This window comes from Nansenia antarctica, assembly GCF_963989245.1.
Source record: "Nansenia antarctica genome assembly, chromosome: 13".
NCBI classification, from domain to species: domain Eukaryota; kingdom Metazoa; phylum Chordata; class Actinopteri; order Argentiniformes; family Microstomatidae; genus Nansenia; species Nansenia antarctica.
The window spans coordinates 27,900,920-27,916,960 of NC_137683.1; the positions used below are offsets into that span (position 1 = coordinate 27,900,920).

Here is a 16,041-nt window from a genome sequence, read left to right on the forward strand (position 1 = left end):
GTTTCTTTCCTGTGGGGTGATTTATTTAAAGTATTATGCTGTAGGGTTTGGGCCTTGCTTTCCTGGCAGGGCTTGCCCTGTATGTATCTACTACGTGTGTCTGTGTGTAGTTTATTATTGGCAACTTGAGATGCGGGAAAATACTCCATCATGGTGAACCACACCTCTTACCCCCTTGCCTACCCCCTCCCCACCTCTGCCCCTACCCCTAGGGAAACAAAGCTGTAATGGCCTTCTTATGAGTTTTCACTGAGTGGAGAACACAATACCTAATAATACATATGTCCTTTACTACAGGATGACAATATTGACATTTGAGAGACATCTGTGTACAAGTCTGACCTCTAAGTTTCAATTAATAAGTTGTGGAACAATGTTCACATCTCAAATGCCCTCCTTCACCTTTGAACTGTATAAGGAGACACAAATAAAAGCTATTTTCTATAACAAAAAAAAGATAGTAACAAAAAACAACAAGTACAAAAAAAAAGTAAAAGATAAGTAAAGTTGCTGCAAGTTAGTTAGTTAGTTAGTTATCATTAGTGATAGAGTAAAATATAAAGGTCAAATCAGTCAAATAAATATGAGTTATTGCTCCAAATCTCTGCATTATCAGTACCAGGAAAGAGCGTAACAGTGGGAACTATGTTACAGCTCAGTTTACACAATGCCAATAGTGCCGCACACACTCACAAACATATGCTTCCTTCGATAAAGTCTTTTATACCAGCAGGAATTCTATGGCAGTGTCCCCAGAGACAATATCAGTGTAAAATACCAAGTTATTTTTAGAGGGCACACTACGTTTTGACTTTAAAAAAAATAAATATGAGAGTGATGGAGGGAGTGTAAAAACTGTAAGGGGGATTTTCTTATGAACAATCTTAAGACTCAAATAAACAATGTAATTTATTCTGGGACGACTGGCAGACTAGCAGGGTGTAAAAATATCTCAATTCAATGGTTCAAATAGTGAGGGAAATATTCATAGTTGGCTTTTGAACATTGCACATTGAACAGTACCACTGATTATGAACTAATGTAACTATTTTTGACTCCTTGTCTGTGGCCGATCAGCTCAATACTCAATCAATACTCATCAAGCGGCAATTAGCTTTCCTCGCTACGACAACAATTGGTCAATTATTTAGGTGTCACTATGTGAAGTGATTAAAAACTCTACACCGTATACAGTATTGTCATTACGGTACATGAGTTGAAATCCTTTTCTAAGATTATACTCACAGTGATTAATGTGACACGCATGGATGTTTTCTGAAAACTACTGGAGGTCCAAATTTCCCTGGAATTTCAGGAATGTGACACGTTGACGTAGTACACCTCTGCTAAGGACTTTTGGAAAGGCTCATCATTTTTTCGATAATTATCAGGAAGTGTTTTCAGAGCATTGCATCAGTGTCTTCATGGCATTTTCCAAACACTTTTTTTCTTCAATTTTTTAGACTGGGGTTTTAACAGCATAACAGGGCCCGCCGCAGTAGCCCATAAGTGTGTGCCTCTGATTGTGTTCCAAGGGAGGGGGGGTTAGAATCGTTTGAACGTCCAGTCCAGGATACAGCTGCCTATGACTAATTTCAAACTCCCCTTCTCCAGCCAAGGCAGCCCGTTTCACATGTAACACACATCGCCAGGCATCTGTTTCCTGTTTTCATTCTTTGAGTTATCTTATTTTCCTTGTTTCCCCCTCACCTGTTACGGTCTGCGTTCCTTCCATCATGTCGGACATTTCATTTTCTCAGTGAAGGGCCTAAAGCACCGGACGTGGTCATTATTACGGCACTTTCATCTGCTGGGTCGGTGGGTGACAAAAAATCAATTTAACCTAAGTTGAGTCAACGATGCCAAGTTCTTTGTTCTGTGCATGTGGCAACTCTCGTGTAACCTATCCCCCCAATCCAAAGGTCTCTATGCTCTTATGAACAAATGACATGATCATGAAATGCTGCAAGGCATTGGGAGATTCTTAGACATGATATGCGTATGTTACGGTACATGTGGGGAAAACGGTTTATGTTGGCATTTCCGGGGACATGGCAGCATAAAACGTCGACTTAGTACATGCTGGCATGTCTAACCCTAACCCCAACCCTAATCCCCTAGCACCTAACCCTAACCCTAGTTTTCCCACATGTACCGTATTCCCACATGTACCGTAACACATACATTGTTATGTTGACATAATCTGAAACAATCTGTCAGCAAATTACACACCATGAGACATTTTCTTTCATAACATCATAACATTTATTCACACAAACAAACAAACAAACAAACAAACGGGGCATGTTTATTTCCACAATAACGTCTTAAGAGCCGTAATATCGGAGCAGTTTCTCCTCCGTGGGTTTAAGGATCTTCTTCTCGGACATGTTGACCACCCAGCCCGGCGAGAGGCCGAAGAAGATCTGCCTGGCGTCCTTCCTCATGGCGAGCATGTGGTACAACTCGTCCTTAGAAATGTCCGGCAAAACGTACCCGTACTTCTGGGCCAGAGCCATGCGGGCTAGCTGGACCTTCTCCGGGTCCGACAGGTAACCCCGGTTCTCGGCGTCTCTGTAGTACGGGACCATGTCTTCCCCTGGCAACATCCGCTTCGGGATGGGCTGTCCGCTTATGAAGAACGGGACGGGCTTGCAGAGGATCGCTGCCGAGGGAAGAATTTAGATTAGGTTAGATTCGATTCCACTTTATTGTCATCGCAGAGTGCAAGTATAATACAACGGAATGCAGTTGTATGCAGAGTGTTCCAAGATTCTAAATTCTATACAGTTATGTGCACTAACTAAGACAGGTAACAGAGACTTCTTAAATGTGTCACTACTACTACTTACTAAGACTTCGAGGGTCATAGAAACTTGTTGTGATGACCCCTCCGTTTCTCTCGATGGCAGCGATGGCCCCTTCAGACGCCATCTGGACTTCGATGTTGATTTTCGCAGCGAAAATGCCAGCGCCCTAACAACCAAACAGACAACAGGAATGAGGGATCGAATAAAGATACTTACAACACAGATCAAGTCTATGGGAGAGAAAACATCACTGTCTGTCTGTCATGACATCTTTAACGTGACTTGTTATATGGCGCCACCTACTGGGCAAAATACAGAGTGGAGATTCTGCCTAGAAAGCCTCACGTTTTCCTTATCTTTGAGTGTAAGTGCCACATCTAGGTTTGACACATCCAGCACTCAATTTGAGGGGGGATGAGGGGGGGATGGCATGCCCCCTGAAATAAAAACGGTCAAAATCATCCCCCTTCTAAAACTGCCATCCCCCCTTTCCATCCCTTATGTCATTTTATAATAATAATAATAATAATAATAATAATAATTCATTACATTTATAGCGCTTTTCCGAGGCTCAAAGACGCTGACAATACAGGAGATACGGAAAACACAAAAACAGCAAGCAACATGGACACGGAACACAGAATCAGCGAACGGGGAGGGGGGGGGGGGGGGGGATGGTAGGGGGGGGGGAGGTGGTTAGGGGTAGGGGAGGTTGTATGCGTGTCCAGGGGGGGGGGGGGGCCGGGATGGGGGAGATGGCTAGGGGTAGGGGAGGCTGTAGGCATGGGAGAACAGGTAGGTTTTGAGGTGGGATTTAAAAGTGAGGAGTGAGGGTGAGTCTCTGAGTGGTTGAGGGAGAGAGTTCCAGAGGCGGGGTGCAGCTCGTGAAAAGGCACGGTGACCGAAGCCTTTGAGTTTTGAGGGTGGGACAGTGAGGGGAACAATGGATGAGGATCGGAGGGTACGGGTAGGGCGGTGGGGGAGAAGGAGGTCAGTCAGGTAAGGGGGGGCCAGGCTATGGAGGGCTTTGTATGTGAGGATGAGGACTTTGAATTGTATACGTTCTTTGATGGGGAGCCAGTGGAGAGAGTGGAGGACAGGAGTGATGTGGTCACGGGAGCGGGTGTTTGAGAGGAGGCGTGCAGCAGAGGTCATCAATTATCAATGAGGTTATCAATGAACGAGGTATTACGTGGTATTACTGCTATTTCACTGCTGTTTTGCGCATATTGAGTAAAATACTGTGGGCGAGGGGGCACGCACACATGCAATGACATTTTTACCAAGTCACTGACACTGAAGTCACTGACGCTGTGGGGTCCCCATATGATACAATGCACCATCCCCCCTGATTTTCTTTTACAACTTGAGTACTGTCTATTTGACACATCCAACAAGAAAACACAAAGCCTATATGAATGCAGACGACCAACAACATCTTTATCTCCTCACCTCATCAACAAGTTGAACGCCGTAGTCCCTCTTCTGAGGCTGGACGGTCACTCCCCTGCCGTTGACCAGCTGTGTCAAGTCAATGGGCTGGGTAGGGTCGACCCGTCCCAAGTCAATCAGATACTGCAGCCTTTTCAGGGACAGAGGCTGGTACTGAGGTCGTCGGCTGAGAGGAAGAGCAGAGGTTCATCAAGTATTCTCTCCTGTCTAGAACATTATTTACAAGCCTGACCTTGAGAAGAACAGACTACGCATGCAGGCCATGGTGGTATCATTCAACAGGTCCAGTGAAGTAGTATCAATGATACTATCAATGACCTATGAACTATGTCCTGAATCACAAGTTAACATGTAATAGGCTTAGGCTTTTTTACATGATGAGTGCAACAGTATTGCTTTATACCTGTGTCCCTCATTGTAACCATATTTGGGGATGGCTAGGTAGAAGGGTGTTTGACCCCCCTCGAAGCCCAGTCGGGGGCGGTTGCCTCGCTGCCTCTCTCCTTTGTGACCTCGGCCACTTCTGTTCCCCCCATGGCCACCTCTGCCTCGCTTCTTCTCCTGGGAAAACTCCTGGGAAAAACAAGTCAAGACAACATATCTTACTGATATGCACTGTACACTGTCTTGTTGCAAAACCTCAACTCCTAATATGATCAAATACAGTCCAGTACATCACATTGATTGATTGCGTTTACATGCACACCATATTCCTGTATTAATCGGAATATGTATGGTGTGCATGTAAACGCAATCATTGTGTTTGGAAGCAACATTAAAAAACAACACAGATGATGATGAGCTCGCAATAGAGTGAGACATTTGACAAGTGTCACACACACACACACACACACACACACACACACACACACACACACACACACACACACACACACACACACACACACACAGAGCTTGGAAACTGATGGACTTTGATAAACCAAGCTAGTGGGTTAGCTAGCATCATGGCTAACGTGGGCTGATATATATATGGCCAACTCATATTATCTTACTTTTTTCACGGTCCCCGGTTCCGGTCGTAGATTCGCTAATGTAATGCGAGGTAGATTTTGCAACACATCTAACGCTTTGCCACCGGGTTTCTTGGTGAAAGACATCTTTCTTTCTTCCTCACATGTCCAATACAACGTTTACCCAAGGACAAAACCAACCATCATGGATATGACCCCACGTGATTACACACACCAATCTGACACACGGAAGCGGAAGTTGTACCGCGATCACTGATCTGTAGAACATGTGGATTTCCTACTGCGATATATGGACACATAGCATGTCACAATCTTTGCTTTTACGACTCACTGATTATTCTCTACGCGTGTGAATCGCGTTCAAGATTATCTATTTTTAAAACTTCGGGGTTAGACATTTTTTAAAGGAGGACTGTTACTAATTACTCTGAATATTCAAGATCGTTTAAAGGTTCAACCTTGGCTTGTGCGGTTCTCCTTGAATGATCACAGTAGTCTTATTTGGATCAAGGGCATAATAACAAATTCAATCCCGCACAATTCGGCGGATATATTAGAGATTCTCTACTAGTTTTTGGGTGTCAGCTGTCGATCTGTTGTATGTGCGGTAACAACATGTCAGTGCCCCTGCCTGCAATTATACCTGCCGCTCGAAAAGCCACGGCAGCGGTGAGTCTTTATTTGCACTCGGGTGGGTTTGGGGGGGGTAGGTGGCCATTTATTTGCATGTTTTATTGCAAATAACATGTTGATTCTTGAAGGTAGCCTAAATGCACAGTGTTCAATTGCACGCGTCCATGCACTAGGCTAACATAGTTACAGGTTAACAGTCATTAACAGTCATTCCCTGTCCCCCCCTAACACTAACCTCTCTCAGACCTATGCATTTGTATGCAAGTTGCATTGCATATAACATGTTGATTCTTGAAGGTAGCCTAAATGCACAGTGTTCAATTGCATGCGTCCATGCACTAGTAGGCTACTAACTTCATGGTGCATGTGTGACCTATTTACATGAAATAATGTAATATGTTCAGTCGACCACAGGACAGGCATGGGCCAGCTAGACCACTGGCCTTGGGTCTGTCTCCACGGAACGTACAGTGTGTACAGCTGATGGGCTGTTGACAAGATGTGAAGGGCCACCCTGCCTTGATCTGTCAAAGTAACTAGTCATTGAGAAATACTGTTGTTGTTGTTGAATATTTCATGTACTGTACAGCAGCTTAACTGTTTAAAATGTCTGTTTTTGTCCAGGTGATATTTCTTCATGGCCTGGGTGACACTGGGTATGACACTTATCTGTTATGTAAACTCCTGTTCACACATGACTTAAGACTTATAAGTCTGCTACATTTAGTCACATGCACATAGGCTACCTCTGGAAGGTGAGAAAGTTGACTTGTTGTGTGTTGTTTTGCTTTTGTTCCCTGACAGCCATGGCTGGGCAGAGGCTTTTGCAGGGATCCGGACACCACACGTCAAATACATCTGTCCTCATGCGTAAGTCTCCCTCTGTTGGACAAGCACAGCTCAGCTCTATCATGTATAATGTTGATGGTGACGATCACATGATGATGACGTTTCATTTGTGAAATGAACATTCATGCCTGACAGTGTCATTTCTTTGTGCTGCAGTCCCATCATGCCGGTGACACTAAACATGAACATGTCCATGCCCTCCTGGTAAGAACACACACAGTTTGTTTCACGTTAGTTTTCCACTTCTTCTATACACATTTCTGCAAGTATCTGCAATGCATGGGGCTCATCGCTTCCCTCTGTTTTCTAGGTTTGACATAATTGGATTGAGTACAGATGCAGAGGAGGATGTGTCTGGTATTAAAAAGGCTGCAGAAAACAGTGAGTCTGCATGGTGATGTTGTAGCTTGTAAGGACACATGGTATGAGAATGTTGTGGCTTATAAGAGCATGTGGTATGGTGATGTTGTAGATTGTAAGGACCCGTGGTATGGTGATGTTGTAGCTTGTTAAGGGGATGTGGTATGGTGATGTTGACTGTAAGGACATGAGCTTGATTCTAATACAGATATGACTGTGATCTGTTCCTCTCTCCTCAGTTAAAGCCCTGATAGATCAAGAAGTAAAGAACGGTATACCTTCAAACAGAATTGTCCTCGGTGGATTCTCTCAGGTACAGTATGGTTAAAAACACGTTCTTGGATGTTGACAACAAATACAGAATCAGAAATAACATGCTCATCAGCACACCGATAGTGAAATGTTTTAGAATCATCATCTCTCAGAAGTAATTCTATTACTCCATATGGATGGAATCTGAGCATGTTTTATATACGTATATCTGTTTGCCACTTTCCTGGGCAATCGCAGACTCTCTTAGGAGTGTGAGGAGTAGCCTGTTATTTTCAATAATTCAGTATTAAAACAATCCTTCAATATTAATGCAATGGATTTACTTGCCTGCTGTAGGAAGTTATCTTCACACTTTACTCTGTGGGATAAGATGGCACAAAGAAGAATAGATGTCTGTGTGTTTTGTTTTCGTCTTTACAGGGGGGCGCATTATCCCTTTACACCGCCCTCACCTCCCAACAGAAGCTGGCAGGAGTCGTTGCTCTCAGCTGCTGGCTGCCTCTGCGCAGCTCCTTCCCTCAGGTATTAACACGTCTTGCATTAGAAGTGGTCTGTGGTTGCGTAATGGAAACAGTCTTCAATGCATGTTTGGTGTTTGGCCAAATGCATTTCTTTTTAGAGCTGTTACACTGGGCGTACTAGTCATTAGCCAGTTACTTGACCAAATGGCCACGGATGAGGCGTGGGTGTAAACATCCAGCGACGTCACAGATTACATCATATTGTAAAACCTTCATGTCTTCCTCTGTGTACTTCTTCTGTCTTCTTTCTCTGTGTACCACACACATGTACAAAAGAGGAGATTTGGTGAGGCTGCATTCTCATGTTATGCACCCAAATTGTGGAATGCACTGCCAGTTTACATTAGGGATGCAACCTCAGCAAATATGTTTAAGTCAAGACTAAAAAACTAGTTTTAATATTGCCTTTAAATGACTAAATAATTAAATTATGATTATAGAATGATTAAAGCACTTTGAGCTGCAACATTTGCAGGAAAAGTGCTATACAAATAAAAGTTATTCTTATTCTTATTCTTATTCCTTTCTCAGGCTTCGACCAGCTCGGCCAACAGGGACATGCAGGTCCTGCAGTGCCATGGGGAGGCCGACCCTCTGGTGCCGTTAGTCTTTGGGTGCCTCACAGTGGAGAAGCTGAAGAGCCTCGTCAACCCAGCCAACATCACCTTCAAGACCTATCCCAGAATGCAACACAGTGCCTGCCCTGAGGTCAGTATGGTCGAGTAGTAGTGGTGGAGAGCCTGTGGCAAATATACGTTAAAAGGGGAAAGGAATGTGCTACTGATTTGATTGCTAGATTTTGTTCATGAAAGATAAATTGATACAATATTTAGTGTTGTACAGTAGTAGTAGTAGTAGTAGTAGTAGTAGTAGTAGTAGTAGTAGTAGTAGTAGTAGTAGTAGTAGTAGTAGTAGTAGTAGTAGTAGTAGTAGTAGTAGTAGTAGTAGTAGTAGTAGTAGTAGTAGTAGTAGTAGTAGTAGTAGTAGTAGTAGTAGTAGTAGTAGTAGTAGTAGTAGTAGTAGTAGTAGTAGTAGTAGTAGTAGTAGTAGTAGTAGTAGTAGTAGTAGTAGTAGTAGTAGTAGTAGTAGTAGTAGTAGTAGTAGTAGTAGTAGTAGTAGTAGTAGTAGTAGTAGTAGTAGTAGTAGTAGTAGTAGTAGTAGTAGTAGTAGTAGTAGTAGTAGTAGTAGTAGTAGTAGTAGTAGTAGTAGTAGTAGTAGTAGTAGTAGTAGTAGTAGTAGTAGTAGTAGTAGTAGTAGTAGTAGTAGTAGTAGTAGTAGTAGTAGTAGTAGTAGTAGTAGTAGTAGTAGTAGTAGTAGTAGTAGTAGTAGTAGTAGTAGTAGTAGTAGTAGTAGTAGTAGTAGTAGTAGTAGTAGTAGTAGTAGTAGTAGTAGTAGTAGTAGTAGTAGTAGTAGTAGTAGTAGTAGTAGTAGTAGTAGTAGTAGTAGTAGTAGTAGTAGTAGTAGTAGTAGTAGTAGTAGTAGTAGTAGTAGTAGTAGTAGTAGTAGTAGTAGTAGTAGTAGTAGTAGTAGTAGTAGTAGTAGTAGTAGTAGTAGTAGTAGTAGTAGTAGTAGTAGTAGTAGTAGTAGTAGTAGTAGTAGTAGTAGTAGTAGTAGTAGTAGTAGTAGTAGTAGTAGTAGTAGTAGTAGTAGTAGTAGTAGTAGTAGTAGTAGTAGTAGTAGTAGTAGTAGTAGTAGTAGTAGTAGTAGTAGTAGTAGTAGTAGTAGTAGTAGTAGTAGTAGTAGTAGTAGTAGTAGTAGTAGTAGTAGTAGTAGTAGTAGTAGTAGTAGTAGTAGTAGTAGTAGTAGTAGTAGTAGTAGTAGTAGTAGTAGTAGTAGTAGTAGTAGTAGTAGTAGTAGTAGTAGTAGTAGTAGTAGTAGTAGTAGTAGTAGTAGTAGTAGTAGTAGTAGTAGTAGTAGTAGTAGTAGTAGTAGTAGTAGTAGTAGTAGTAGTAGTAGTAGTAGTAGTAGTAGTAGTAGTAGTAGTAGTAGTAGTAGTAGTAGTAGTAGTAGTAGTAGTAGTAGTAGTAGTAGTAGTAGTAGTAGTAGTAGTAGTAGTAGTAGTAGTAGTAGTAGTAGTAGTAGTAGTAGTAGTAGTAGTAGTAGTAGTAGTAGTAGTAGTAGTAGTAGTAGTAGTAGTAGTAGTAGTAGTAGTAGTAGTAGTAGTAGTAGTAGTAGTAGTAGTAGTCGTCTCTCAGGGTTCCCACGCTGGTCTTAAAAAGCCTTAAAGGCAAAAATCCAGCAATGTCATTTATAAGGCCTAAAAAGGTCCCAAGTTTTAGTTATTAGGTCTAAAAAATGAGGTGCTAGGTCTTAAAAATGTGCTTGTCCTGCAAGGAAATCAGTCCCACCACTATCTATTCTATCTATTTACGCAGCAATTAATCAAGCTGGAACCAATATTTATTTTATATTAATTATCCTTCAGACTTTTTTGTCTGTATGGCAGTGAAATCTCTAATTTCATCACCTTGAGGATGACACAAAGCTATGGTGTCGCGAATAGGTCAAAAATGATATCCAAAGAGGTCTAAAAAAGGTCTAAAAAGGTCTTAAATTTGACTTGTTGAAACTTGAAGGAACCCTGCTCTCTCTCTTTCGTCCCACAGGAAATGATGGATATAAAGCAGTTCATCGAAAAGCAACTTCCTCCAATCAACTAACGATTCTGTCAGTGGCCTTGACCACACACACCTCCCTCAGAGCTCTTTGAAGTTTGGCTCCAGTGACGTTCCGTAGACCTTCTGAACAATTCACTACTCAGTCAGACCTGCTGACTCTGGCTGTCGCTCACAGCGTCACAGACAGGGAGATGGCTAGAGACATTCAGAGGAGAGAGACATTATACCTGAAACAACTGTATTCTTGACTGCAACCATGTGGAGATCTCAGTTTTGGAATTGCTACAATTGTGTTGCCACTTATTTATGTACCTATTTGCTATGGAAAAGACTTCTCTTCCAGGGGTATGTTGGGATATCTTACAGTACCTGGTAAAGGGCTTGAAAAATATTGTTGATTTGCAATAAATAACATAAATAATAAGTTTTTTTTAAGCCTAAACCATGATACAATGGTACAGGGAAGTACAGGATGTAATTATTGTGCTTTATTTATAAGAATTTAAATCACAATATACAGTATGAGTGGTCACATACCATCTATTTAATTTGTTCACTTTGTATGCTCCTATTTTATTTATTCAAATCTTTTTTGAAAAAGAAAAAAAGACTAAATCTGCATCACAGTATTCAGTATCACAGGCAGAATCAGCTGATACCGAATGTGAAAAGTGTTCTATTCTTTGAGAAGAGCTGAAAGCACCACCATTTTAATATCAATTATTGTTGCACTCTTTCTGTGATATACTCAAACTAAGCTAAAGGTGTAGCTGTAAATGTTCTTATGCCAAGGCACTTTCCCACATCTTCTTAACAGGCACTGGCGGACTCAGGGGGGGGCAGGGGGGACGACCGCCCCTCCTGGTGCCCCCACGGTTGAAAACCGTCTCTCTTAAGTGCCCTTTTGAGTGGCAAAAATGCCCTTTTGAGTGGCAAAAATGAGAGGACGTGCCCTATTGGTGCCCCTCCAATGGTCTAAACTTGACCATGTGCCCCCACAGTTGAAAAACGTCACACTAAAGTGCCCTTTTGAGTGGCAAAATTAGAGGATGTGCCCTATTGGCTGCCCTTCCAATGGTCTAAACTTGACCATGTGCACTGATGGGGTCCCATGCTGTGCAGTAGGTGCCCTTTTTTTCTTTTCGCCCCCCCTGCCTTTCAAACAGCCTGAGTCCGCCACTGTTAACAGGTAAAACCTTATTTCACTACACTAACCGAAAAAACGCTTTAAGGCTGACAATATACCTATACACAAATGCAGTGCTCACAGATACATGCTTTTCCCTTGTTAAAAAAATATAGAAAAGTGCAGTATCAAGCTCTAGAGAATATATAAAAATATAAATATATTTTTTTGAAACATCTAGGTGTCTGTTCTTGCACGCTCCCAAGGTATTCAGGAAAAACCTTATAACAGGTAACTAACCAGTGATTACACATTAATAAAGACTTCAGTAATTACTGCCTATTTACCTGTCCATCTCTATACTGTACATTTGAACATACGTACACCAGGAAGTGGAACCTAAAAGGCCTTCAGATAAAGATGCATGCGTTCTCTAAAAGCAAAGTGTAGTGATGGGAGAGGGGAGAGAGAGTCTATGGCTGCGGGGCTGGGGGGGGAGGAGGTTCTTCCAGGGTGGTGAGTAGATCTGTGTACGTTGTTGAGTTCATGTAGCGCGGGTACGAGTCTCTCTGCATCAGCGTGTAGATCTGCTGCTGAGCGTCGTCGAACGTGTGCGAGGTCGGCTCTAACATGTTCTTGTTGATCACCTCCCGAACACGAGAGTCCAGACTCACCTGGGAAAAGGAAAGCATAATTATCTCACATCTCCCACACAACAACAATAAGCAGCATTACAATATAAGCTAAGCTTAAAATCTAATATCGTTAGCCTCGTAGCATAATTGCCTATGTCATATTTTGGCCCAAATTGAGATATCTGCCTAACTCTACTCTCCTAACACTGCTGATTCACTGTGCATTATTGCCTATGCTGTCAGCCTATCAGAATGCCTGTTCCATTCCATGTCCAAAATCACTATCTGCCCAAGTCATCTCTTTGACATAGGCATTTTTGACACTACATACAAAGATGGCTCGGCTGACCACAAGTGAAGCATGACTTAGGCAATTATCCTATGAGGCTAACGATATGATATAAGCAAAGCTTATGATAATAGGCTATATCTAATGAATAAAGCCTTGAAAACTTACCTCTTTAGGGGAGAGGATCGATATGAAGTCCTCATATATCTGTCGCACTTTCTCCTCCACCACAGTCTTGTTGGTCTCTTTCTTCAGCCCCTCGCAGGCCAGCCAGAACATCATGTTCTCCTCGCTAAACTCGGTCCTCAGGAAGTGGCGGAAGTAACCCCGCCCCGCGGCGCTCTTCATCAGCCTCTCGAAGGACATGGTCCAGGCGCTCGCATCCTCCAGAGTGGGCTTAGGGCTGGGGAGAGAGGGCAGAGCATTATCAATTTAGTGTTGTTTATTATATTATATTACATTAGATTAGATTCCCAGTAAACAAAGAGTCCAAAAGACGTCCTGAGGGAAGCCGGATGACGTCTTTCTAGGACGTTCAGATGACGTCTTTCTAGGACGTCCAGATGACGTCATCTAAACCCACATTCCGGCTCCCCTGAGGACGTCTTTTGGACTCTTTGTTTACTGGGTTAGATTAGATTCAACCTTTTTTGTCGTTGCACAGAGTACAACGAAATGTATTTTTTTGCTCTAAGCACAGGGTCATAGTCATAGTCAGCGCCCCTGGAGCAATTAGGGGTTAAGTGCCTTGCTCAAGGGCTTCTTCCAATTCTTCCGATTGCTAGCCGGCCTCTCAAACGTCTAGGCTATCTCCGCCCCATATCTTAGGATATTATTGGCATGATGTAATGTATTAATAGGACAACGGTTTCAGCCGTAGCCTTTGTCAAGTCTTACCGGCTGAAACCGTTGTCCTATTAAACCATATTTTGTTGCGTCTGGAACCTGAGTGCAGCTTCTACTTCTTTGAATTGGTTTTGTTCCGTTGCCAGCACCTCACTTACATTTTTCTGTGGTGCGTGCGCTCTCTTCTATTATGTAATGTATAACATGTGCAATAATGTGATGTAATGACTGTAATAGCTTGTTGATTCCTAGTGGTGGTGACCAGAGAGAGAAAGACCACTACCACTGGTCTACGCAAGGTGTCATTTTTCCTCCCTTATGTTCTAATGTCATTGTATTTCGATGGTGGTGTCGCGGGGGGTGACCGTAGTGTCCCGATCATTACCTGTCGTCACAGTTTGTGGTTTCATCTGTCCTCCTCTCGTAAGTAGTTCTCTGAATCCTCTCTTCCTCGGCCCTAACAGTCAAACTGTAAAAAAAGAGTTGAACATTATATATCTGGAACATTCTAGAAGTAAATACAACTGGTTGATGATGTCATGTTGTCTTTTGTTAATTGTTGTGGTTTGGAACTAGGAGCAAGACATAGGGGTGTGTTTGTTCCCCGACTGTACAGCCATGGCGGAGACGCAGGAACTCTGGGATGTGTTTGTGTGTGGGGGGCACTCCACTGGGAGGCTTTGTGTAAACACCACTGCCATCCCAGTCCTTAAGGACGTCATTTGAAATGTTCTGAACACCTGGTGTAAGCAGTCACCTGTAGCCTAATTAAAAATCAGGTAAGAATCCAGCGTGAGTCGTACAAGCCCCATCTGGGAGCTCCACAGTAACACACTGAAACAGTCTAACAATTAGTCAACATTAATTGAGGAGGATGTGGAGGCTGAGATCAGTCCCGCTCCCTGAAGAGTGAATCAGCATGCACATACACACTGCACACAACAGGGAGAGCAGTCCTTAGAGAGGAGTCACCAGTGAGGAAGAGACACAGTCCCTTAGCCCAACGTAAGACCATCTAATTCCAAAACATACGTAGATAAGATAGTCCTTGTTGGCTTGTTCCAGTCCAGTGAAACATGGAAGGAAGGTGTGTGGGTGGGTGGCAGACGATTTCTGTTTCTGTTTGTGTAATTGTGACCTTACGAAGAGTGTAGAAGGTGTGTGGGCAGCAGGGTTGCCAGATGGGGCGGGTTGTCAGATGGGGCGCGTTACCGCCGAAGGAATGGGCTACTGGATTTAGCGTTTTTTATAGACTGGTTAGGCTGTAAATTGTCAATCCCATCTGGCAACCCTGGTGGGCAGACAGTGGTGTGTGTGTGTGTGTGTGTGTGTGTGTGTGTGTGTGTGTGTGTGTGTGTGTGTGTGTGTGAGAGTGTGTGTGTGTGTGTGTGTGTGTGTGTGTGTGTGTGTAGTGTAGTGTGTAGTGTACCCACCAGGAACAGCTGCAGCAGCAGCACCAGCAGAAGCAGCATGCATTGGAGGCGTTGGCGGGGGAGTTCCCCATCCCGTAACGTGCTTGGAGGACACTGGACGCTGCTTCCTGGTGCACCTGCATCTGTCTCTTTCGCATCTCCACCCTCTCCGACCCCATGGGCTGCGGACAGACACACAACAACACCCCGCTGAGGACCGATGGGCGGAGGGAGGGGAGACACACCCGGGTAGCGGCACAGCAGAACACGTCCACAATACGATACAGCCCATAAGCCTAACCACCTTAATTAGGCCCCTATACTTTATTTTTATTTTTTTTTTATTTTTTTATTATTAGGCCTACTACTCGATCTTTTCAGTTTGTAAATCGTCTTTGAGTGTCTAGAAAAGCACTATATAAGTGTAATGTATTATTATGTAATATTATTATTATTATTATTATTATTATTATTATTATTATTATTATTATTATAAGAGACTCCACTCATTTGGACAAGATATATTATGCTCACACAGAAAGCAGGCAATCAGGCAATACTATGCTATTGTGTCAGGATTTGATTGATTAGATATCTAGAAAATTCAAATTCAAATTTAAAAATTAAAATGACGTTTATCCATTTTATCACAGATCATGATGGCTAAAAGTCTATGTATTCTCATTTTGGAATAAAGGCTATAGGTATAAGATTGCGTTGTTTGACAACACTACTTGAGACATTGCTGATGAACGGAGGATCAAGAAGAATCGTGAAAGACTCGAGCACGATCATCCTCCATCTGTGGCTGCATGAGGGAATCTCCAGGAGTGGCGTCAGTGGTTCTCTCTGTCATGTCACGAACGCGCATGTTTCTTGCGGAATGCTATGATGCCCACTCCATTCTCCTCGGTGCATTAACACGGTCCACTGTGCGAGCTCCATCATACCACTCTTTGAGCAATAATGCAACTTACTACCTTCACAGGTTCGGAGGTTTGGTAATTGGTGATGGTAAAAAAAACATCATTTAGAAACCAATTAGGTCCAAAACGCCTTGCATGTGCCTCGTATGAGGATGAGGAGAGAGACGGAGGAACGGTAGTGGATGTGATCCCGACAAGGCGTTGCTCATGGACCGCTGCCTCCATCACTCGCACCCCCCGAGAAGAGATCATGCAACATCAGGAATTGATGATTTGTTTTCGGAACTCATTTAAAAGCA

General features: G+C 42.9%; 3 protein-coding genes across 3 annotated transcripts in view; 1 reads left to right on the top strand and 2 right to left on the bottom strand.

Annotated features, from left to right (window-relative positions):
- Positions 1–2,251: 2,251 nt before the first annotated feature.
- mrpl15 (mitochondrial ribosomal protein L15) lies at positions 2,252–5,430 on the bottom strand. The gene is made up of 5 exons (XM_080544438.1): positions 5,276–5,430; positions 4,666–4,823; positions 4,263–4,428; positions 2,853–2,976; positions 2,252–2,665 (listed from the first exon to the last, which is right to left on the bottom strand). The coding sequence occupies exons 1-5, from the start codon at positions 5,378–5,380 to the stop codon at positions 2,328–2,330; spliced, it is 891 nt and encodes a 296-aa protein (XP_080400564.1). The 5' UTR covers positions 5,381–5,430; the 3' UTR covers positions 2,252–2,327.
- A 237-nt stretch (positions 5,431–5,667) lies between these two features.
- lypla1 (lysophospholipase 1) lies at positions 5,668–11,057 on the top strand. The gene is made up of 9 exons (XM_080543955.1): positions 5,668–5,923; positions 6,512–6,543; positions 6,692–6,757; positions 6,893–6,940; positions 7,047–7,117; positions 7,336–7,409; positions 7,790–7,891; positions 8,422–8,598; positions 10,497–11,057. The coding sequence occupies exons 1-9, from the start codon at positions 5,855–5,857 to the stop codon at positions 10,548–10,550; spliced, it is 693 nt and encodes a 230-aa protein (XP_080400081.1). The 5' UTR covers positions 5,668–5,854; the 3' UTR covers positions 10,551–11,057.
- A 1,050-nt stretch (positions 11,058–12,107) lies between these two features.
- The window catches only part of LOC308169483 (regulator of G-protein signaling 20-like), a gene marked incomplete at its 3' end in the record, with an annotated part of 4,361 nt that continues 427 nt past the window's right edge, over positions 12,108–16,041 (bottom strand). Inside the window, exons 2-5 of the mRNA XM_080544165.1 lie at positions 14,838–14,998; positions 13,790–13,873; positions 12,727–12,961; positions 12,108–12,308 (exon numbers count right to left, since the gene is read on the bottom strand). Coding sequence (XP_080400291.1) covers positions 12,108–12,308; positions 12,727–12,961; positions 13,790–13,873; positions 14,838–14,995 — 678 coding nt within the window. The 5' untranslated portion in view covers positions 14,996–14,998. The remainder of the gene's footprint in view (positions 12,309–12,726; positions 12,962–13,789; positions 13,874–14,837; positions 14,999–16,041) is intronic.

Excerpts from the sequence above, each read along its gene's own strand:
- mrpl15 (XM_080544438.1), bottom strand. The coding sequence starts at position 5,380 with ATGTCTTTCACCAAGAAACCCGGTGGCAAAGCGTTAGATGTGTTGCAA. Across the intron at positions 4,429-4,665 it reads GGTTACAATGAGGGACACAG|CCGACGACCTCAGTACCAGC; the intron begins GTATAAAGCAAT and ends TCTTCCTCTCAG. Across the intron at positions 2,666-2,852 it reads CTATGACCCTCGAAGTCTTA|CGATCCTCTGCAAGCCCGTC; the intron begins GTAAGTAGTAGT and ends TTCCCTCGGCAG.
- lypla1 (XM_080543955.1), top strand. The coding sequence starts at position 5,855 with ATGTGCGGTAACAACATGTCAGTGCCCCTGCCTGCAATTATACCTGCC. Across the intron at positions 5,924-6,511 it reads CTCGAAAAGCCACGGCAGCG|GTGATATTTCTTCATGGCCT; the intron begins GTGAGTCTTTAT and ends GTTTTTGTCCAG. Across the intron at positions 7,118-7,335 it reads TAAAAAGGCTGCAGAAAACA|TTAAAGCCCTGATAGATCAA; the intron begins GTGAGTCTGCAT and ends CTCTCTCCTCAG.